The sequence below is a fragment of the Astyanax mexicanus genome, chromosome 2 (genome assembly GCF_023375975.1).
Source record: "Astyanax mexicanus isolate ESR-SI-001 chromosome 2, AstMex3_surface, whole genome shotgun sequence".
Taxonomy (NCBI): domain Eukaryota; kingdom Metazoa; phylum Chordata; class Actinopteri; order Characiformes; family Acestrorhamphidae; genus Astyanax; species Astyanax mexicanus.
This window is the reverse complement of record NC_064409.1, coordinates 18,946,128-18,961,092: the sequence shown is the minus strand read 5'-3', so window position 1 is coordinate 18,961,092 and position 14,965 is coordinate 18,946,128. Positions and strand designations below refer to the sequence as shown.

The following is a 14,965-nucleotide window of genomic DNA, read 5'->3' as shown; positions in this document are numbered from 1 at the left end:
CTCCTCACCCTGTTATTGGTGGAAATAGAGATGGCAGTTCAAACAGTCAAGAGGGACGACCACACTTGTTCATAGAGACACATGCACTCTGCTAGCTTCTCTCTTTCTTTCTATACCATGCTCTCTCTCTCTCTCTCTCTCTTTCTCTCTTACTCTCTCTCTCTCTACCCTGTGTTCCCACTATTCTCTGCTCATCTCCTTCTTCTGCTCTCTGTCTGTCTCTCTATGTATGTATGTCTGTCACTGAGCTGGTTCTCTGTGTGTCTGCAGCGATGGTGGAGCTGGATGGAGATGAAGTGAGGATTTCGTCGAGAGGCAGATATGCAGAAAGAGACATTGTGCAGGTACAGTGTGTTCTGCTCTCTCTCTCTCTCTCTCCCTCGTGGCCTGAAGCACTTTCACAAATTTACACACACACATACCGTATTTTTCGCACTATCAAGCGCACTTAAAATCCTTAAATTTTCCCAAAAATCTTCAGTGCGCCTTACGTATGAATTTGACCAGTCAGGTTGTAAAAAGCAGTAAAGTCACTCTGTGGTCGAGTATTATCGGCCTGTACTCTGCTGCTAACCCCGGCTAGCATTAGCACTAGCCGCTAACCACAGCGCTAGCTCTTTTGCTGTTCAGAGGTGAGAATTATCTGCCTATAGCCTGCGCCTTTACCATGTTAAAACATGCTACGTGGGTCAAACCGTTACTGTAATATCGTCCTGGCTTTCTGAAACACTCAGGGTTCCTCAGTGTAGCTCTGTTTGCTAGCGGTTAGCCACTAATGCTAATGCTCAAGCTTTAGGTGAAGTCTGGAAATATACTGTAAGCTTACTGTAAATAAACAGAAGCGCTTTACTCACCCAAATAAACAGTTTTCAGGAGAGAAATCTGTGTAGATTAATATCTAGAGCTCGTTTGACTTGTCTTACTGTTTTTTAAGAATTACAGTTTTGTTTACTTAGCTTAGCTTCACAGGTCTCGCCACAAAGCAATGTAATGTCGCACTATCAGACCTCACTCCAACTCCCATAATTCACACCGCCTTACCATGAGCAGACTGACCAGTGTTCACTCTCACAATTTATACAGGCATGTGTAATCCCAGAATGTCCCCTTACGTAACGTAAGTTCATGATGAGTTTACATACTGCATACTTTACATATGTCCAAATGTGTGTGGACACCCCTTCTAGTGAATGCTGCATTCAACTACTTAGAGTTGCACCACTGCTTTCACAAACGTGCAAATGCATACACATCTTGACTAGAATGGATTTAGACTTGACCTGAGCACGTTCCACAACTTTTTTAACCAGTAGTGTACATCCACACTCCACTGCATCTTCTGATGCTGGGTCAGATCTTTGAGAGTTAAGAGCTGGAGAAGCACTTTAAATAAAAGCGGTAACTCTTAAGGTAATTTGGCTCTCGTTTCGAGAGGCTTTTAACCTGATTGGCGTGGTGTGTTTGATGCCTCAGCAGTGCTATTATGCTGATTCTGAACACTTCTGCTGCTTAAATGCCATCTATGCTGGATAATTGCTGTTTTCAAATCAGCATTGCAAATTTCTTACAGACTTGTGGACGAATTCTTCTTTCTTTGTCAGAGCGGCACACTGTGTTACACTCATACAAATCACTGTGTTAACATATTTCCTGTTAAATTTAGCAAATAAATAGGAATTGTTTACTTACTTACTGAATTATTACTGCTGATAATTATACAGCTCTGTCAAAAATTAAGAGATCACTTAAGTTTCTGAATCAGTTTCTCTGATTTTGCTGTTTATAGGTATATGTTTGAATAAAATGAACATTGTTGTTTTGTTCTATAAACTACAAACAACATTTCTCCCACATTCCAAATAAAAATAGTAATTTAGAGCATTTATTTACAGAAAATGAGAAATGGCTGAAATATCAAAAAAGATGCAGAGCTTTCAGACCTCAAATAGAAAAATGCAAAGAAAACAAGTTTATATATAATATAATGTCTGTTGGAATTACCCTGGTTTTTAATCACAGTTATCATGCATCTTGACATGTTCTCCTCCACCAGTCTGCTTTTGGAAAACTTTATGCCACTCCTGGTGTAAAAATGTAAGCAGTTCAGATTTGATGGCTTGTGATCATCCATCTTCCTCTTGATTATATTCCATTATATTATGTGCTGGGAAAAGTTCAGCTGCGCTGCCATGGAGAACAAAACTACATTTTTTTTAATTCAGACAATTAGTATTTTTCCCCCCAGCATTTCATTTGTTACTCAGCAATGGGGAGTTTTCCAATGTGTACTTAAGTAAAAGTAAAATTACCTATTTTAAAAACTACTTAAAAATTACAAATTACTCATAAAATCTACACAATTACAGTAATTTGAGTAAATGTAATTCATTACTTTCCACCTCTGTCACATATATAACAAGTTATACCATGCATCAACCGGTATCCCACTTACAGAAACCCTCCTACTGGCTCCCAGCTCTCTAGTACCACCTCCCAGGCCTCACATCTGTCCCAGGACCCTGTACACAAAATTCCCCAGAATTTTGCTAAATCATCTGATCTGAATGGCTGTTTCTCTCTGTGTTTTACAGTTCGTTCCATTCCGAGACTACATCGACCGTACTGGGAACCACATCCTCAGCATGGCCCGGCTGGCGAAGGACGTCCTGGCCGAGATCCCCGACCAGTTCCTGTCCTACATGAAGACCAGGGGCATCAAACCCTCACCCGCGCCCCCTCCCTACACGCCCCCCGGACACCCGCTCCAGACCCAGATCTGATCCGCTAGCGTCCGTCTCTCCCTCTCTCTCTTTCGGTATATCTCTATCTCTCTCTGAAACACTCAGTGATGTAGAGGGGCTCGCTCGCCCCCCTCTATCTGTCTCTCTCTCTTGTTGCACTATGGGCAGTAGAAGGAAGACAGCAGCGTGGTCGGAGGAGGCCAGTGAGAGCAGATTTACTACAATTCTGTCAGGGTCTCTTTCTCTCTCTCTCTCTCTCTCTCTCTCCCGCTCTGCCTCGGAACCTGGCTAGCTTATCTGTTGTAGCCTCAGTGTTGGGATGGACAGGAGCCGGATGTTATTCCGGCTCTCTCTCGGACTGATAGTAGGAGATGATGGAGGGATGAGGCAGTGTCTCTTGGACTCAATCGCAGGTTTTTCCAGGAGAACGGGCCGGGGGTCTTCAGCCTCTGGCCGTGAACCCACTCTCTCGACTGTTGTAAATACCTTTGGAAATAGATATTTCCTCTTATTTATGTATATCCTTCTCTCTGTCTCTCTCCTTCCCTTCTTTTTTACTTTCTCTTTTTTATTTTCTTAATTTTTTTTCTCTCTGTTTTACTTTCTTTACCTACTTTTCTCTCTTACTCTCTTTACTTGTATATTTTTCTTTATCTCTTGTTAATGTATGCTACTTCTCTCTCTCGTTTTCTTTTTTTAACTTATTTTTACCTCTCTTTCTCTAGTTTTCTTTATTTTTTAAAACATATTCTACTTCTCTTTCTCTCTTTTTTTCTTATTTAACTAACTACTCTTTTTTTCATCTCTTTTTTTACTTTTTTAATTTAATCTACTTCTCGTTATCTCTTTTTTTCTTTCTTCTTTTTGTCTCACTCTACTTTCACTTAACTCTCGTTTCTCTCTATTTTTAACTCTTTTACCTTCCCTTTCTTTATTTTTCCCTCTCTCTATTTCTATTATCTTTCACCTTTTGTGTCTTGTTCTCTTTCTATGATTCTATCTCTCACTTTTTACTTTATCTACCTGTTTTCTTTTACTCTGTCTTCCCGTTTTTTTCTACAGTTCTCTTTTGCTCTTCTGCTTTACTTTATTATTTCTCTCTCTTTTTCTCACTTTTTTCTCTTTTATTTTTTCCTTTTATTTTTTTCATCTTTTCAGATTCTCATTTTTTCTTCCCTTTCACATTTCTCTTTTTAATTTCTCTTTTTAATTTTTTACATTGCCTGCCTTGCTCTTACTTTTTTACTTTCTCTACTATCTCTCTCTCTCTTTCTCTCTCTCTCTCTCTCTCTCTCTCTCTCTCACTCAGTGTTTACATGTTGATGATTTTCTTACTGTTGGATACTTTTATATGCGTAAATCTTTCAATATGAACTTTGGAATATTTTGGGAATCCTCTCGGCGTGTTGTCTTTGCCACGCGTCTCGCAGGCCGCAGCGACAGTTTAGCGTCACTCAAAAAAAGCGCATCTCTTGCATGGCGTGGAGTAACAGCCAGCTTTGTGATGCATGTTTGGATTTCATCTATTTATTCCTTCTTATCTTTCTTTCTCTCTCTCTTTATTTCTGTCACATCGCCATGGCACAAGCGTGGTGTTAGTTTGTGAGTGGGTGTGTGTGTGTGTGTGTGTGGGTGTGTATGGGAAAAAGTGTGTTCCATTGCATTGAAACTTTAGCAGCTGCTCTCAAATAGGATTTGAGACTATGAGCCCAGTGGTCAAAAACACAGATGCCATTGTTTTCTTCCATTCGTTTCAGATGTCCGCTTTGAATAGAGCTGTGTGTGTGAGAGTGTGTGTGAGAGTGTTTTATAGGTGTGTGATTTGTGAATCAGTCATATATTAATATAGATTAATCTTATCTTAAATCTTAGTTGCCAGATTTGCCCAAAGAATCGAATTAAAGCACAGCTCGAAATTCCAACCTCACCCTCCAGCATCACAGCGTATTACAGTTCTTACAGTGTAGCTGTACCTGAACATCTCCACTGATTTACGAATTAATGAGATCTTCTCCAAAAGCAGCTATTATCAGGAAGTCTTAGCAGGTCTCTTTTTATACTGCGCAGCCTCAAACCACATGTTATTTACGCACATCCCTGGAAAATCTGGAATGATGTCGTTTTTAATGACATTTTACCGACCAGTTACTCCTTACAGTCTTAAACAGTCTTCACAGAAGCATTGTAACTCTCTGTTTGTTGTGAATAGAAATGAGGGAAGGGTTTTTGTGATTCAGTAGCATTAACAGATTATAGTAAAATGCCTTTAGACACTTAATAACATGAATGATAAATGAAAAAAAACAGTGTTTTTCATTGTAGCTGTTAGCTCTTTACAGACCCAGTTTGCCTATTTATGCTCCACCCACAAATATGCTCTTCCAAAGCAACTGGTGTGAGGTTGAGGAAGCTTTACAGAATGTTGGGACTGCACAACTCAGTTGGGATGCAAAAGTACATTATACCCTGTATATATATATATATATATATATATATATATATATATATATATATATATATATATATATATATATATAAAATCACACTACATTGTTGCATTATGACTATACCCTGCTGAAAAAAAAACAGCTGAAGACTTAAAAAAAAGCTTTAAAAAAAAAGATAATCTAAGATGGTCTTTATTGGCCAGGAGGGACCAAAAATGTTAAAACAGCCCCTGTTTAGCCATTTTTAATTTTTATGTTTTAAGAACATTTCTGAAACATTACTTCTGTAACATTACAAGCTAACCTTCCTGGAAACATTTCAAAACATTTGTAAATCTTCTTATAACTTTCTCTCTTAGCTGGGATCTTGTTAGTCATATTAGTCAACCAGCATTGAGCAGTTGACCAGGGAAACCAAGGAAAACAGTTGCGATGACAAAGCATGTCTATGGGTGCAACATGAATAGGCTTCCTGTCATACGGGTGAGAATGCTATAATCATAAATAAATTATAAGAAGCATCGGACCCCCTGCCCCTTTTAAATACCCCACACATATTAGGAGTAATGTGAACGCCACAGTATGTAGCAGATTCATTAAAAGACTCGAGTTTAAGTGGACTTTTTGTACTTTCACAGACTGTAATGTGCTGAAGCCTCGTGTCGTCTGATGCAGGATCTTTCTGTAGCTCTGCTGGTGTGAGTGGGAGTGTGTGCCACGAGTTGTTTTTCTCACTCGAGTTAGTTTAATATGAAGTTCATCGCTGATCTGCCTTGAACTGCAATCAGGAATTTTTACAGTGAAAAATATGAAACCGTCAGGCGTAAACAGGTCTTCAATAACATACTGAAGAAATGCAATTCTTATATAAAATCATCTGGACAAAATATACACTGAGCTGCCAGTTTATTAGGCATTATTGGTCATTTTCTCATCATTTTATGTACATATACATACACGCTGTAGGTTTACAGATAGTGACTGAATACCTTACAGATGTTCTGATAATGGTTCTGATAATATTTCTAATAACATCTGGACAGTGGTGGTTCAGTTTTATTGGAGGAACAGGTTAAAGAGTGGGACTGGTGGGCTCTGCACCAACTGATGGGCTACAGTCAGTCTCTCTAAACCACTTTATACACTTACAAAGTGCACTTTTATTGTAGGTAGGTGTTTCTTATAAAGTGGCCAACTGGTTTCAGTCCACAGTCGGTGTATTAAAATAAAGGGGTGGAAAATACTTAAGTAGTTATAGTTTGTTGCTTTACTTACATATAATTTTGAGGACTTTTTAATTGATTTGAGTATTACTAAATAACAATTACATGTACTTTACTCATCTCAGTACATTACCAAGAATAAAAATACTTAATATTGGAAAAAGTACTTGCTACTCCATTTGTAATTCAAAGTACTCATTGCAGAAGAACCAATATAATGTATTTTCAGTATCATGTATTACTTTACAGAATGTTAATGTAAAACAATATAAATACAGTTGTGGAAAATACTCGATTTTTTTATTACTGTTATTAAGTATTATTTTGGAGGATTGTTAGTTTGAGTATTATTGAAATTAACTACATGTCCTTTAACTAATTACATTTCTGAGACCCTTCAAAACACAAATTTATAATTATATAGCCTACTGAAAAATATTGCCTGCTAATTACGGTATTTTGAAGAACTTTTTACTTTTTGTGTACTTCAAAGCACGTATTAGTCAAGTACCAGTGCTATCTGTTATCTGTTTGTAATATCTAATTGTTATTAGTTACTGTGCTTGAAGAGCCACTAAGCCCTAAACCATATTTTTCCTTAAATAGCTAAAATGTGTGACTTTGACATGATGAAGCATACCAGTCCTCCTAACCTTTCAAAAACATTTTATTGTAGTATTGTAATTTCCACCTCTGCAGCGCCCTCTTCGGTTCAACTGTGCTATAGACGAGGATGATGTGTCTGTGTGCAGATCAGTTAATCAATAAAACCGCCCCCCTGCTGACATCCAACCATCTGCATCTCATCGTTATCAAAGGCATACTGCAGCTCAGCCAATCAGCTCTTCCTCCTGCCCTGCCTCTAAACCCATACATCACCCAGTGCTGAGGGTGGAGTCAGCTAAATCAGGGGATTTAGTGACCCCTTAAGTATTATTTTGAGACGTTTTAAAATACATTTTACATATACTGTACATGTGCTCAATTACATTTTCATAAAAAAAACTAACTTTTTACATTTATAACATTTTATTAACATTTACAAGTGCCATCTATCATTATCTAACTTTATCGGCTTGTGCCTATCATACAGGTTACATTAGTGTAAAAACTGATTTTATAAATCTTGCTTCAATCTTGCGTAAATATATATTGTCTATATTGTTTTTCTTTTCCCTCAAAGTATATTTTTCCCCATTTTAACCTGAGTATTTTATTTTATTTTATTTTTGTGAGAAGTATTTTAACACAGTAACCTCACTATCTCTTAAGCCCAGTTTTTTGGTGCACTCTTACCCCCTGCTGAATAAGCTGGCAGCTCAGTGTAGAGTACCCGGCGGGGTGTGGCAGTGCCGGACAGTAGGAGTGTGTGAGAGTGCTGTTGGGGTGTGTGTACTCTCCGTATCGAGTCTGCTGCTCGGTTGGCAGCTCGTTTTAGCTCTTACGTCTAACTGTCGTCCTTCGCCGGTGCCGCATCTTATACCAAGATCCACCACATCAGAGCATGCATGCCTGCGTATGAGTGTGTGAGGAGTGTGTATGAATGTGTATTTGTGTTTGTATGTATATGCGTGTGTGTGTGTGCGCATGTGAGTATGTGTGTGTGTGGGTGTGGGTGGGTGGGGATGCTGACGAGTGCCAATCTGGCAGGTTTTCATCTGAGGGTTAAACGTGTGATTCCATTCACATGAACTCTGTTTACTGAAGATATCCAAATAATATATCGTATGCTTGTCATATCTTATAAATATAATGTGCACTATGTTTGCATGTACAGTTTTACAGGAGATGCACCAGTTCTTTTGTTATTAATAGAGTGTTTTTGAGACAAAAAAAGTGAAAAAAAATGGAAAACAACTGTACAAACTTGCCTTAATCTCTCACTGAATTCTTGGAATTGTGCAATGCCTTCAGATATGAATCGTTCTATATTTTGTGTCGGTGTAGAATTGCTTTCTAGTGTCTATTTTCTTTGCACAACTTCATGTATTAAAAAAAGAGAAATCATATTGTACTTTTGGAAATCGGTGATTAATCAGAGAAGCATGATTGCAGTAACTGATTGTCTGGTAAATCCATATGATGAAATGATTATTTCTGTATTAAAAGTATTGATTTTGGAATAAACATTCTTACTAAACACGTCCTGCTCTCTGCTTCTCTTTGTTCTGACTCTATTTGTGTGTTTCATTCATGTACTTGCACTATTATTTGATTGCTAAAGGTATGAACCCAAGGTATTTTATCATACATCTGCTCCACTTCATTTCAGTTATTAATATACAATATATCCAGGCCTGCAACACATTTCCAAAAAATTGGAACGGGAGAATTTATGGCTTGTTATGAAGTAAAAGCATGAAATAATGAGGTAATAACAGGTAATTGTAATCATGATTTGACATGAAGGCAGTAAATGAGAAATGTCTCAAAGATGAGTCTCAAAGTAGTCTCAGTAGATCTCCAGTTTGTAAGAAACGTGTGAGAAAATTAAATCTTAAAAAAAAGAAAATTGAAAAAGATCCACAGACAGGTGCATCTATTTTTTTTTTTTTTCATTAAAACGTTACTGTATTTCATTAATTAAGATTTAAATGTAAAACTTGTGTATTATATAAATGTATTGGTAACACTTTACAATACGGTCCTTAATTAATGCTTAAGTACTGCGTAACTAAGCACTAAGTAATGAAGAGTTACCACCATAGTTATTTATAAATTATTCCTCAGTATTATAATACTTGACTCAAGTGTAATTAATCAGTAAGCGGTCATCAGTTACTGTAGTAAGTACATCATCAAAGCCTTCTTCACCAAACACAGAGTGATCTATTTTAAGCGTCTATTTATTTTATTGTTGTTATATGTTGTTAAATGTTGTTATATGATTATGGCTTACAGCCAATGAAAACCCAAAAATCAGTGTCTCAGAAAATTAGAATATTATATAAGAGCAGGTGGTACTTTTGGCAGTGTGAGCAGTGTGCCAAGTCCTGCTGGAAAATGAAATCCGCATCTCCATAAAAGTTGTTAGCAGAGAGAAGCATGAAGTGCTGTAAAATCTCCTGGTAGACATGGCTTGATTTAACACAGTTGACCAACACCCGCAGATGACATGTCTCTCCAAACCATCACTGATCATCATTAAATTTTACATTTCATTTGGAAATCAGGGGACCAGAGTCTGGAGGAAGAGTGGAGAGACACACAGCCCAAGCTGCTTGAGGTCTAGTGTGAAGTTTCCACCAATCAGTGATGGTTTGGGGAGACAGGTCATCTGCTGGTGTTGGTCCACTGTGTTCTATCAAGTCCAAAGTCAGAAACAAAGAGTATTGTGGTCAGAATTGGTATTCTAGGACTATTTTTGGAACAAATGTACACAGTGTGGTCCAGATCATAGACAAGAAGGACTGTTCAGACTTTTGTGATGCAACATTAATACAGAAAAGTACACTGTGATCTTAGAGCAACATATGCTGCCTACAAGACAACATATTTTCTAGAGATGTGCATGCATTTTTTTTTAACAAGACAATGTAAAACCACATGCTGCACACATTACAAAGTCATGGCTGCTGAAGATCTTCATATTTTGTTCCTTCTCTTATCTCTCTCTCTCTCTCTCTCTCTCTCTCTCTCTACACTGATCCGGAGTCCCATTAGTAGTAATGACTGTTTTTGCAAGCTGGTATGACACTCTAATTGCAGCATGAGAATGTACTGCTTGCCAGGATCCAATTACATCAGTGCGGCGAGAGGAGCGTCCGGCAGTAACCACGCCGAGGGTCAACCAGATATCAGCCTCATCCTTCTTCTAAAGAAACTTTTCTATACTCTGTGTCCGTCAGCTGCACAGCACAACCTGTAATTTCATCTCTTCAAGCACATCGTGGGCTCAATATGCTGTGGTACACTGCGTTCAACAGCAGTGAATAACCGAAGTATAACACTTATATAATGCCTATCTAGACACCCAAGGAAGTTTTACATTCACGTTTGACACACAACCATTTACACTCATCCACACACACACACACAATGGCGAGAAGCATCAGCCAATAGTGTAGAGTGTACTCTCAACCGGAAACAACCGTCTACCTGGAGGACTACATTAGGCACTGAGGAGCTGATCCAGGACAGAGTGCCAATTTATATCTAGAGATACAGTCATTAAAACATTCATATTCATACATATTTACACCCACACAGACACAAACACCAGAACAATTTAGTATTCAGTTTTTTGGGGGGAAATTTACAGTACATTTTTTTGTATATTATAAGGCACACTATGAATAAAAGTCTATTTTCTGGTCTATTTTCATACATAAGGCATATTATGCAACACTAGTAAGGAACAGGGGTGTCACCATGTCTTTCTTCTAATTGGTGGATGGCGGGGTGGACTAAGTTAGGTGAAGCTAAGCTAAGTACACAAATCATTTTCTTTTAAAGTCAAACGAGCACTGGATGTTAATCTACAGATTTTTTTCCTAAAAACTGTTTATTTGGATAAGTAAAGCACTTCTGTTTACTTTTTTTGAGGTCACTCAAAGCTGTTATGTTTATCCAAAATAAGCTTAGATTTCCACAATTTTGATTGAAATGGCCGAAAGTAGAGGCTACCATGCTAACCTAGCAACAACGCAGTGTTTACAGTGCAGCTACAAGCAGAGCGGAGTGTTTATAACCAAACAGATCATATTTTCTCGTCCTCTTTAACTCAAAATCTTTTAATAGGTTTGTGCTATAATGTGTAATATTGTGTAACATGTGCTGAGCGCAGTACAGCAGTGCCAGTATTACATGTTATAGCACTCCGTCTTATGTATTATTGCTTAATTATTGATGTTCTGACATTTCCACAAATCCTCTGTTGTCAAAAATACTGTAGATGTCAGATAAGCATTATTTCAAAAGGACCATGTTTGTCTGCATACTGCTGTTGTCTTAAGAGCTTGCCTGAAGACACAGATACTATTCCATGCCCAGCCATGTTGCCAGATCTGTGCCAAACAGAAAATGTGTTGGATGCTATTGGACACACTATATCAACACTACTTTCAATCCCTTCCACAGCAAAAAAGAATTTAGTAGCTGCATGGCATGGGTTATCACTGGACTCCATTAGGAACCTCTACAGCTCTGAGATGCCTGACATGTTGCAGTGTTAAAGTAGTTACACACTACTTCTTTATGTGTAGCTCAATAAATATGACCAAGATTTTGATCTACCTTCCAAATAGCATCCCAATCCCACACTTCCTTCTGATTGCAACTAATGTTTTTTTAGTGTTGAGTGTATATTAAATATGGATTGTTGAGGAATAATGTTAATAAACTCACACTAGAATGAACACAGCTGCACAGTTCATATATAAATAGACATGCTCTTTATAATATCATAATCTTTATATACAGTATCTCTTTGTAAGTGGTTGATGTGGTTGGAGAGAAACAGTTAATAACTCCTGACAGTTAGTTTACTTCTGGCAGTTTTAACTTTTAATCACCAATGATTCCATACAGTGTAATTTATTCAGCAGTACAGTAGCTATAGCTCTTTATGACTCTTGGTTACATGAGCTGAAGTTCTTGTAAGCTGTGCTTATTATATCCATATCTAAACTCATACCTGCTGACAAAGTTAAACAACAAACTAAAGCTTATATAAAGTGAACACAGCATGTTCTGAGCACTGTGCACAACACCTTACTATACATTCACTATATATTGACAAAAGTGATAAAACTGTTTCTACTGTCCAGAGAAGACTTTATACAAGATTTGGACAAGATCGAGCATTGCTGTGAGGATTTGATTGCGAGGTAAGAATGTTTCAGGATTACCTCTCTACCTCATCTCCAACTCACCTACTCGTCCCGTTCAAATGTTAGCTATGTTTGTGCATTTGCATGTCTGTGTTAGCAATAAATGCATGCTTAATAAGCTGAATGCTGAATTGTTTATTTATGAATCATTTTGTATTGAATTTTATCTGTTACAAATCCACATTTATTTATTATTTTATTTTATATAGCATTTCATTTGTTTTAAAATAAAATGGTTCTCCACATTTATTTATTAATTAATTAATTTATTTTATTTGATCATTTTAAATAAAAATGTACTCCATATACAATAATTTATTTAATGTATTTCACATTTTACATTATTTCTTGTGTTTTAAAATTAAACTGTGCAATACATTTATGTATCATTTAATTTCATTTGTTTTTAAACTACGAAGTTCTCCACTTAATTTTTATTTATTTATTTATCATTTTAAAATTTAATTAGACATTTTTTTGATTACGTATTTATTTATTTATTTATTTATTTATTTATTTATATCATTTTTATATACATTATATAAATATGATCATTTTATAATGTGTGACTTTTTATTCTGCTTGACATTTGTTTAATTTAGTGTTTAGTTAACAATTTATTTGACATTTTAGTTAGTGTAAAATTATTACTATAATTTATATAATTGTTTATTATTTTATGTGACATTTTATTTCTTTAAAAATTGTACTCTACATTTTTTGGAAAATTCAATATTTATTTTAGCTTCTTAGAAACGTAAAAACAAAATCCTTATGTCTCTATATATTATTTTTTAATTTTACATATTCCATCCTCCATGTTGTTGAGCAGCAGCGGAGGGAAGGATGAACAGAAGCGAGCTGGCAGATTACTGAAATGTCTTCTCTAATCCCTCACAGGCTCGAGCAGGAGGAGCTGTTTGTTAATATGGGCAGACTGCGCTCTCCTCGTACGCGAGACGCCATGCGTAACAAGCCGTGACATTATCTCACAGGCCTGTCACAAACGCCACTTATCATTACTATTGTCACCGCAACACGGGTTTATGGCAGCAGGCCTGTATATTTATCTCTCAATCACTCAACTCAGGAATCTGCTGCTGTAAATCTGAATCTGTGTATCTGAACTGTCACTCTTTATAAAGTACCAATCAAAAGTTTGGACACACCTTCTGATTCAATGTTTTACTTTTTTTTTTTTTTTTCCTACATAAATGAATGTAAATGAATAGTGAAGTCATTTAGACTATGAAGGAACACAGAAAATAAATCCTGTAGTAATTTTAAAGTGTTAAACAAACCAAAATACTCTGTAAAACATTTAGTTGCTCTTATCTGCGGTTCTATTAACTTGCGGTTTCTGAGACTGGTAACTCTAATAAACTTATCCTGTGCAACAGAGGGAACTCTTGTTCTTTCTTTTCTGGGGCAATCCTGATGAGAGCCGGTTTCACCATAATGTTTTTTGATGGTCTTTGTGACTGCACTTGAGGATACTTTCAAAGTTAGACTGACATTTATTTCTTAAGTCATTTTTTCTTTACTTAGTTGATTAGTTCTTACCATAATACTGTCGCTGTCCAATGAAAAACACTTATCACCAAAACAGCAACTTTACAGGAGAGAGAAAAAACGTTGTAAACTTTCAATGGAAGTCAATGTAAAAAGAGTTTATTTCATGTCATTTTGAAGAGTTTCTATTGGTCCATTCATCAAGAAATTTTGTCACAGTGTAAGGGACAGTTTGTCAGTTTAAACTATGTAGTAAACTAAAAATCGACAAAAATAGAGAAAAGTTTTTTTTTTTTAATGGGACAGCGACGATATGGATTAGAACATTACTCTAATAGAGCTATTCACTGTATACCAACTCCACCTCTTCACAACTTTACAACTGATGCTCTCAAACACATTAAGAGGCAAAAAATTCAACTAATTAACTCTTGATAAGTTCAGCACAGCTGTTAACTGAAAACATTTCAGGTGACTTTACCTCATAAAGTTATTTTAAAAAGAAATAGCAGCAGGAAATTTGGATAAAGATGACAAACATTAAGACTCTAATGCAGAATTAATTTTTACAATGTTTTAAAATGACATGAATGATTTCTCCTTCTTCACTATAATAATGTTACATTAGCATGTGACATAATTGCAAGGCATCATTAGAAAGTTCAAAATATAGGCTATAGGCTACCGAGAAGAAATCTTCATAGGACAGTCCTACCAAGGGACCCACCCTACCGAAACTGCAGCCTAAACTTTGGATCACAGCTATCCACACATACCATACCAGCCTCCTCTGTCTCCAGACGTTATTGGGTTAAAGGGTGGATAAGGGTCTCCACAAGTGAGCTGCCATTTCATGGAATACCACTGCTGGTTGGTGGTCTTTCAAGCTTCTTTTGGCTCTTTTTTTAGTTTTTAGTTTTATATATAATGTCAGAAAACATGCATGCATTGTGACGTCACAACTGACAACGCTGCATGCTGAGCTTTCAAAAATCGTCACCTTGGATAGTTCCGTGTTTTTTTTTTGTTTGTTTGTTTTTTTTGTGACCAAAAACAGTGTTTTTCTGTGTATACAGGAGGCCAACACAAATATTTTTTATTTTTTTAATTATTAAATGTGTATCTTTTAATGCAGTTTTTGAATATTCAGATTTATTGTCCAGCTGTATTGAATATTTAATTTATAGTATGTTCTAACTCTAACTCAGCCT

The 14,965-nt window shown here is 36.5% G+C and overlaps 1 protein-coding gene across 2 annotated transcripts in view; it reads left to right on the top strand.

Moving 5' to 3' along the window:
- LOC103023221 (copine-8) overlaps positions 1-8,556 on the top strand; it is a 226,914-nt gene extending 218,358 nt beyond the window's left edge. For both annotated transcript variants that reach the window (XM_022671345.2, XM_022671344.2), the window contains 2 exons: positions 271-344; positions 2,592-8,556. In XM_022671345.2, the coding sequence (XP_022527066.1) occupies positions 271-344; positions 2,592-2,780 (263 nt within the window). In that variant the 3' untranslated portion in view covers positions 2,781-8,556. The remainder of the gene's footprint in view (positions 1-270; positions 345-2,591) is intronic.
- Positions 8,557-14,965: the final 6,409 nt, after the last annotated feature.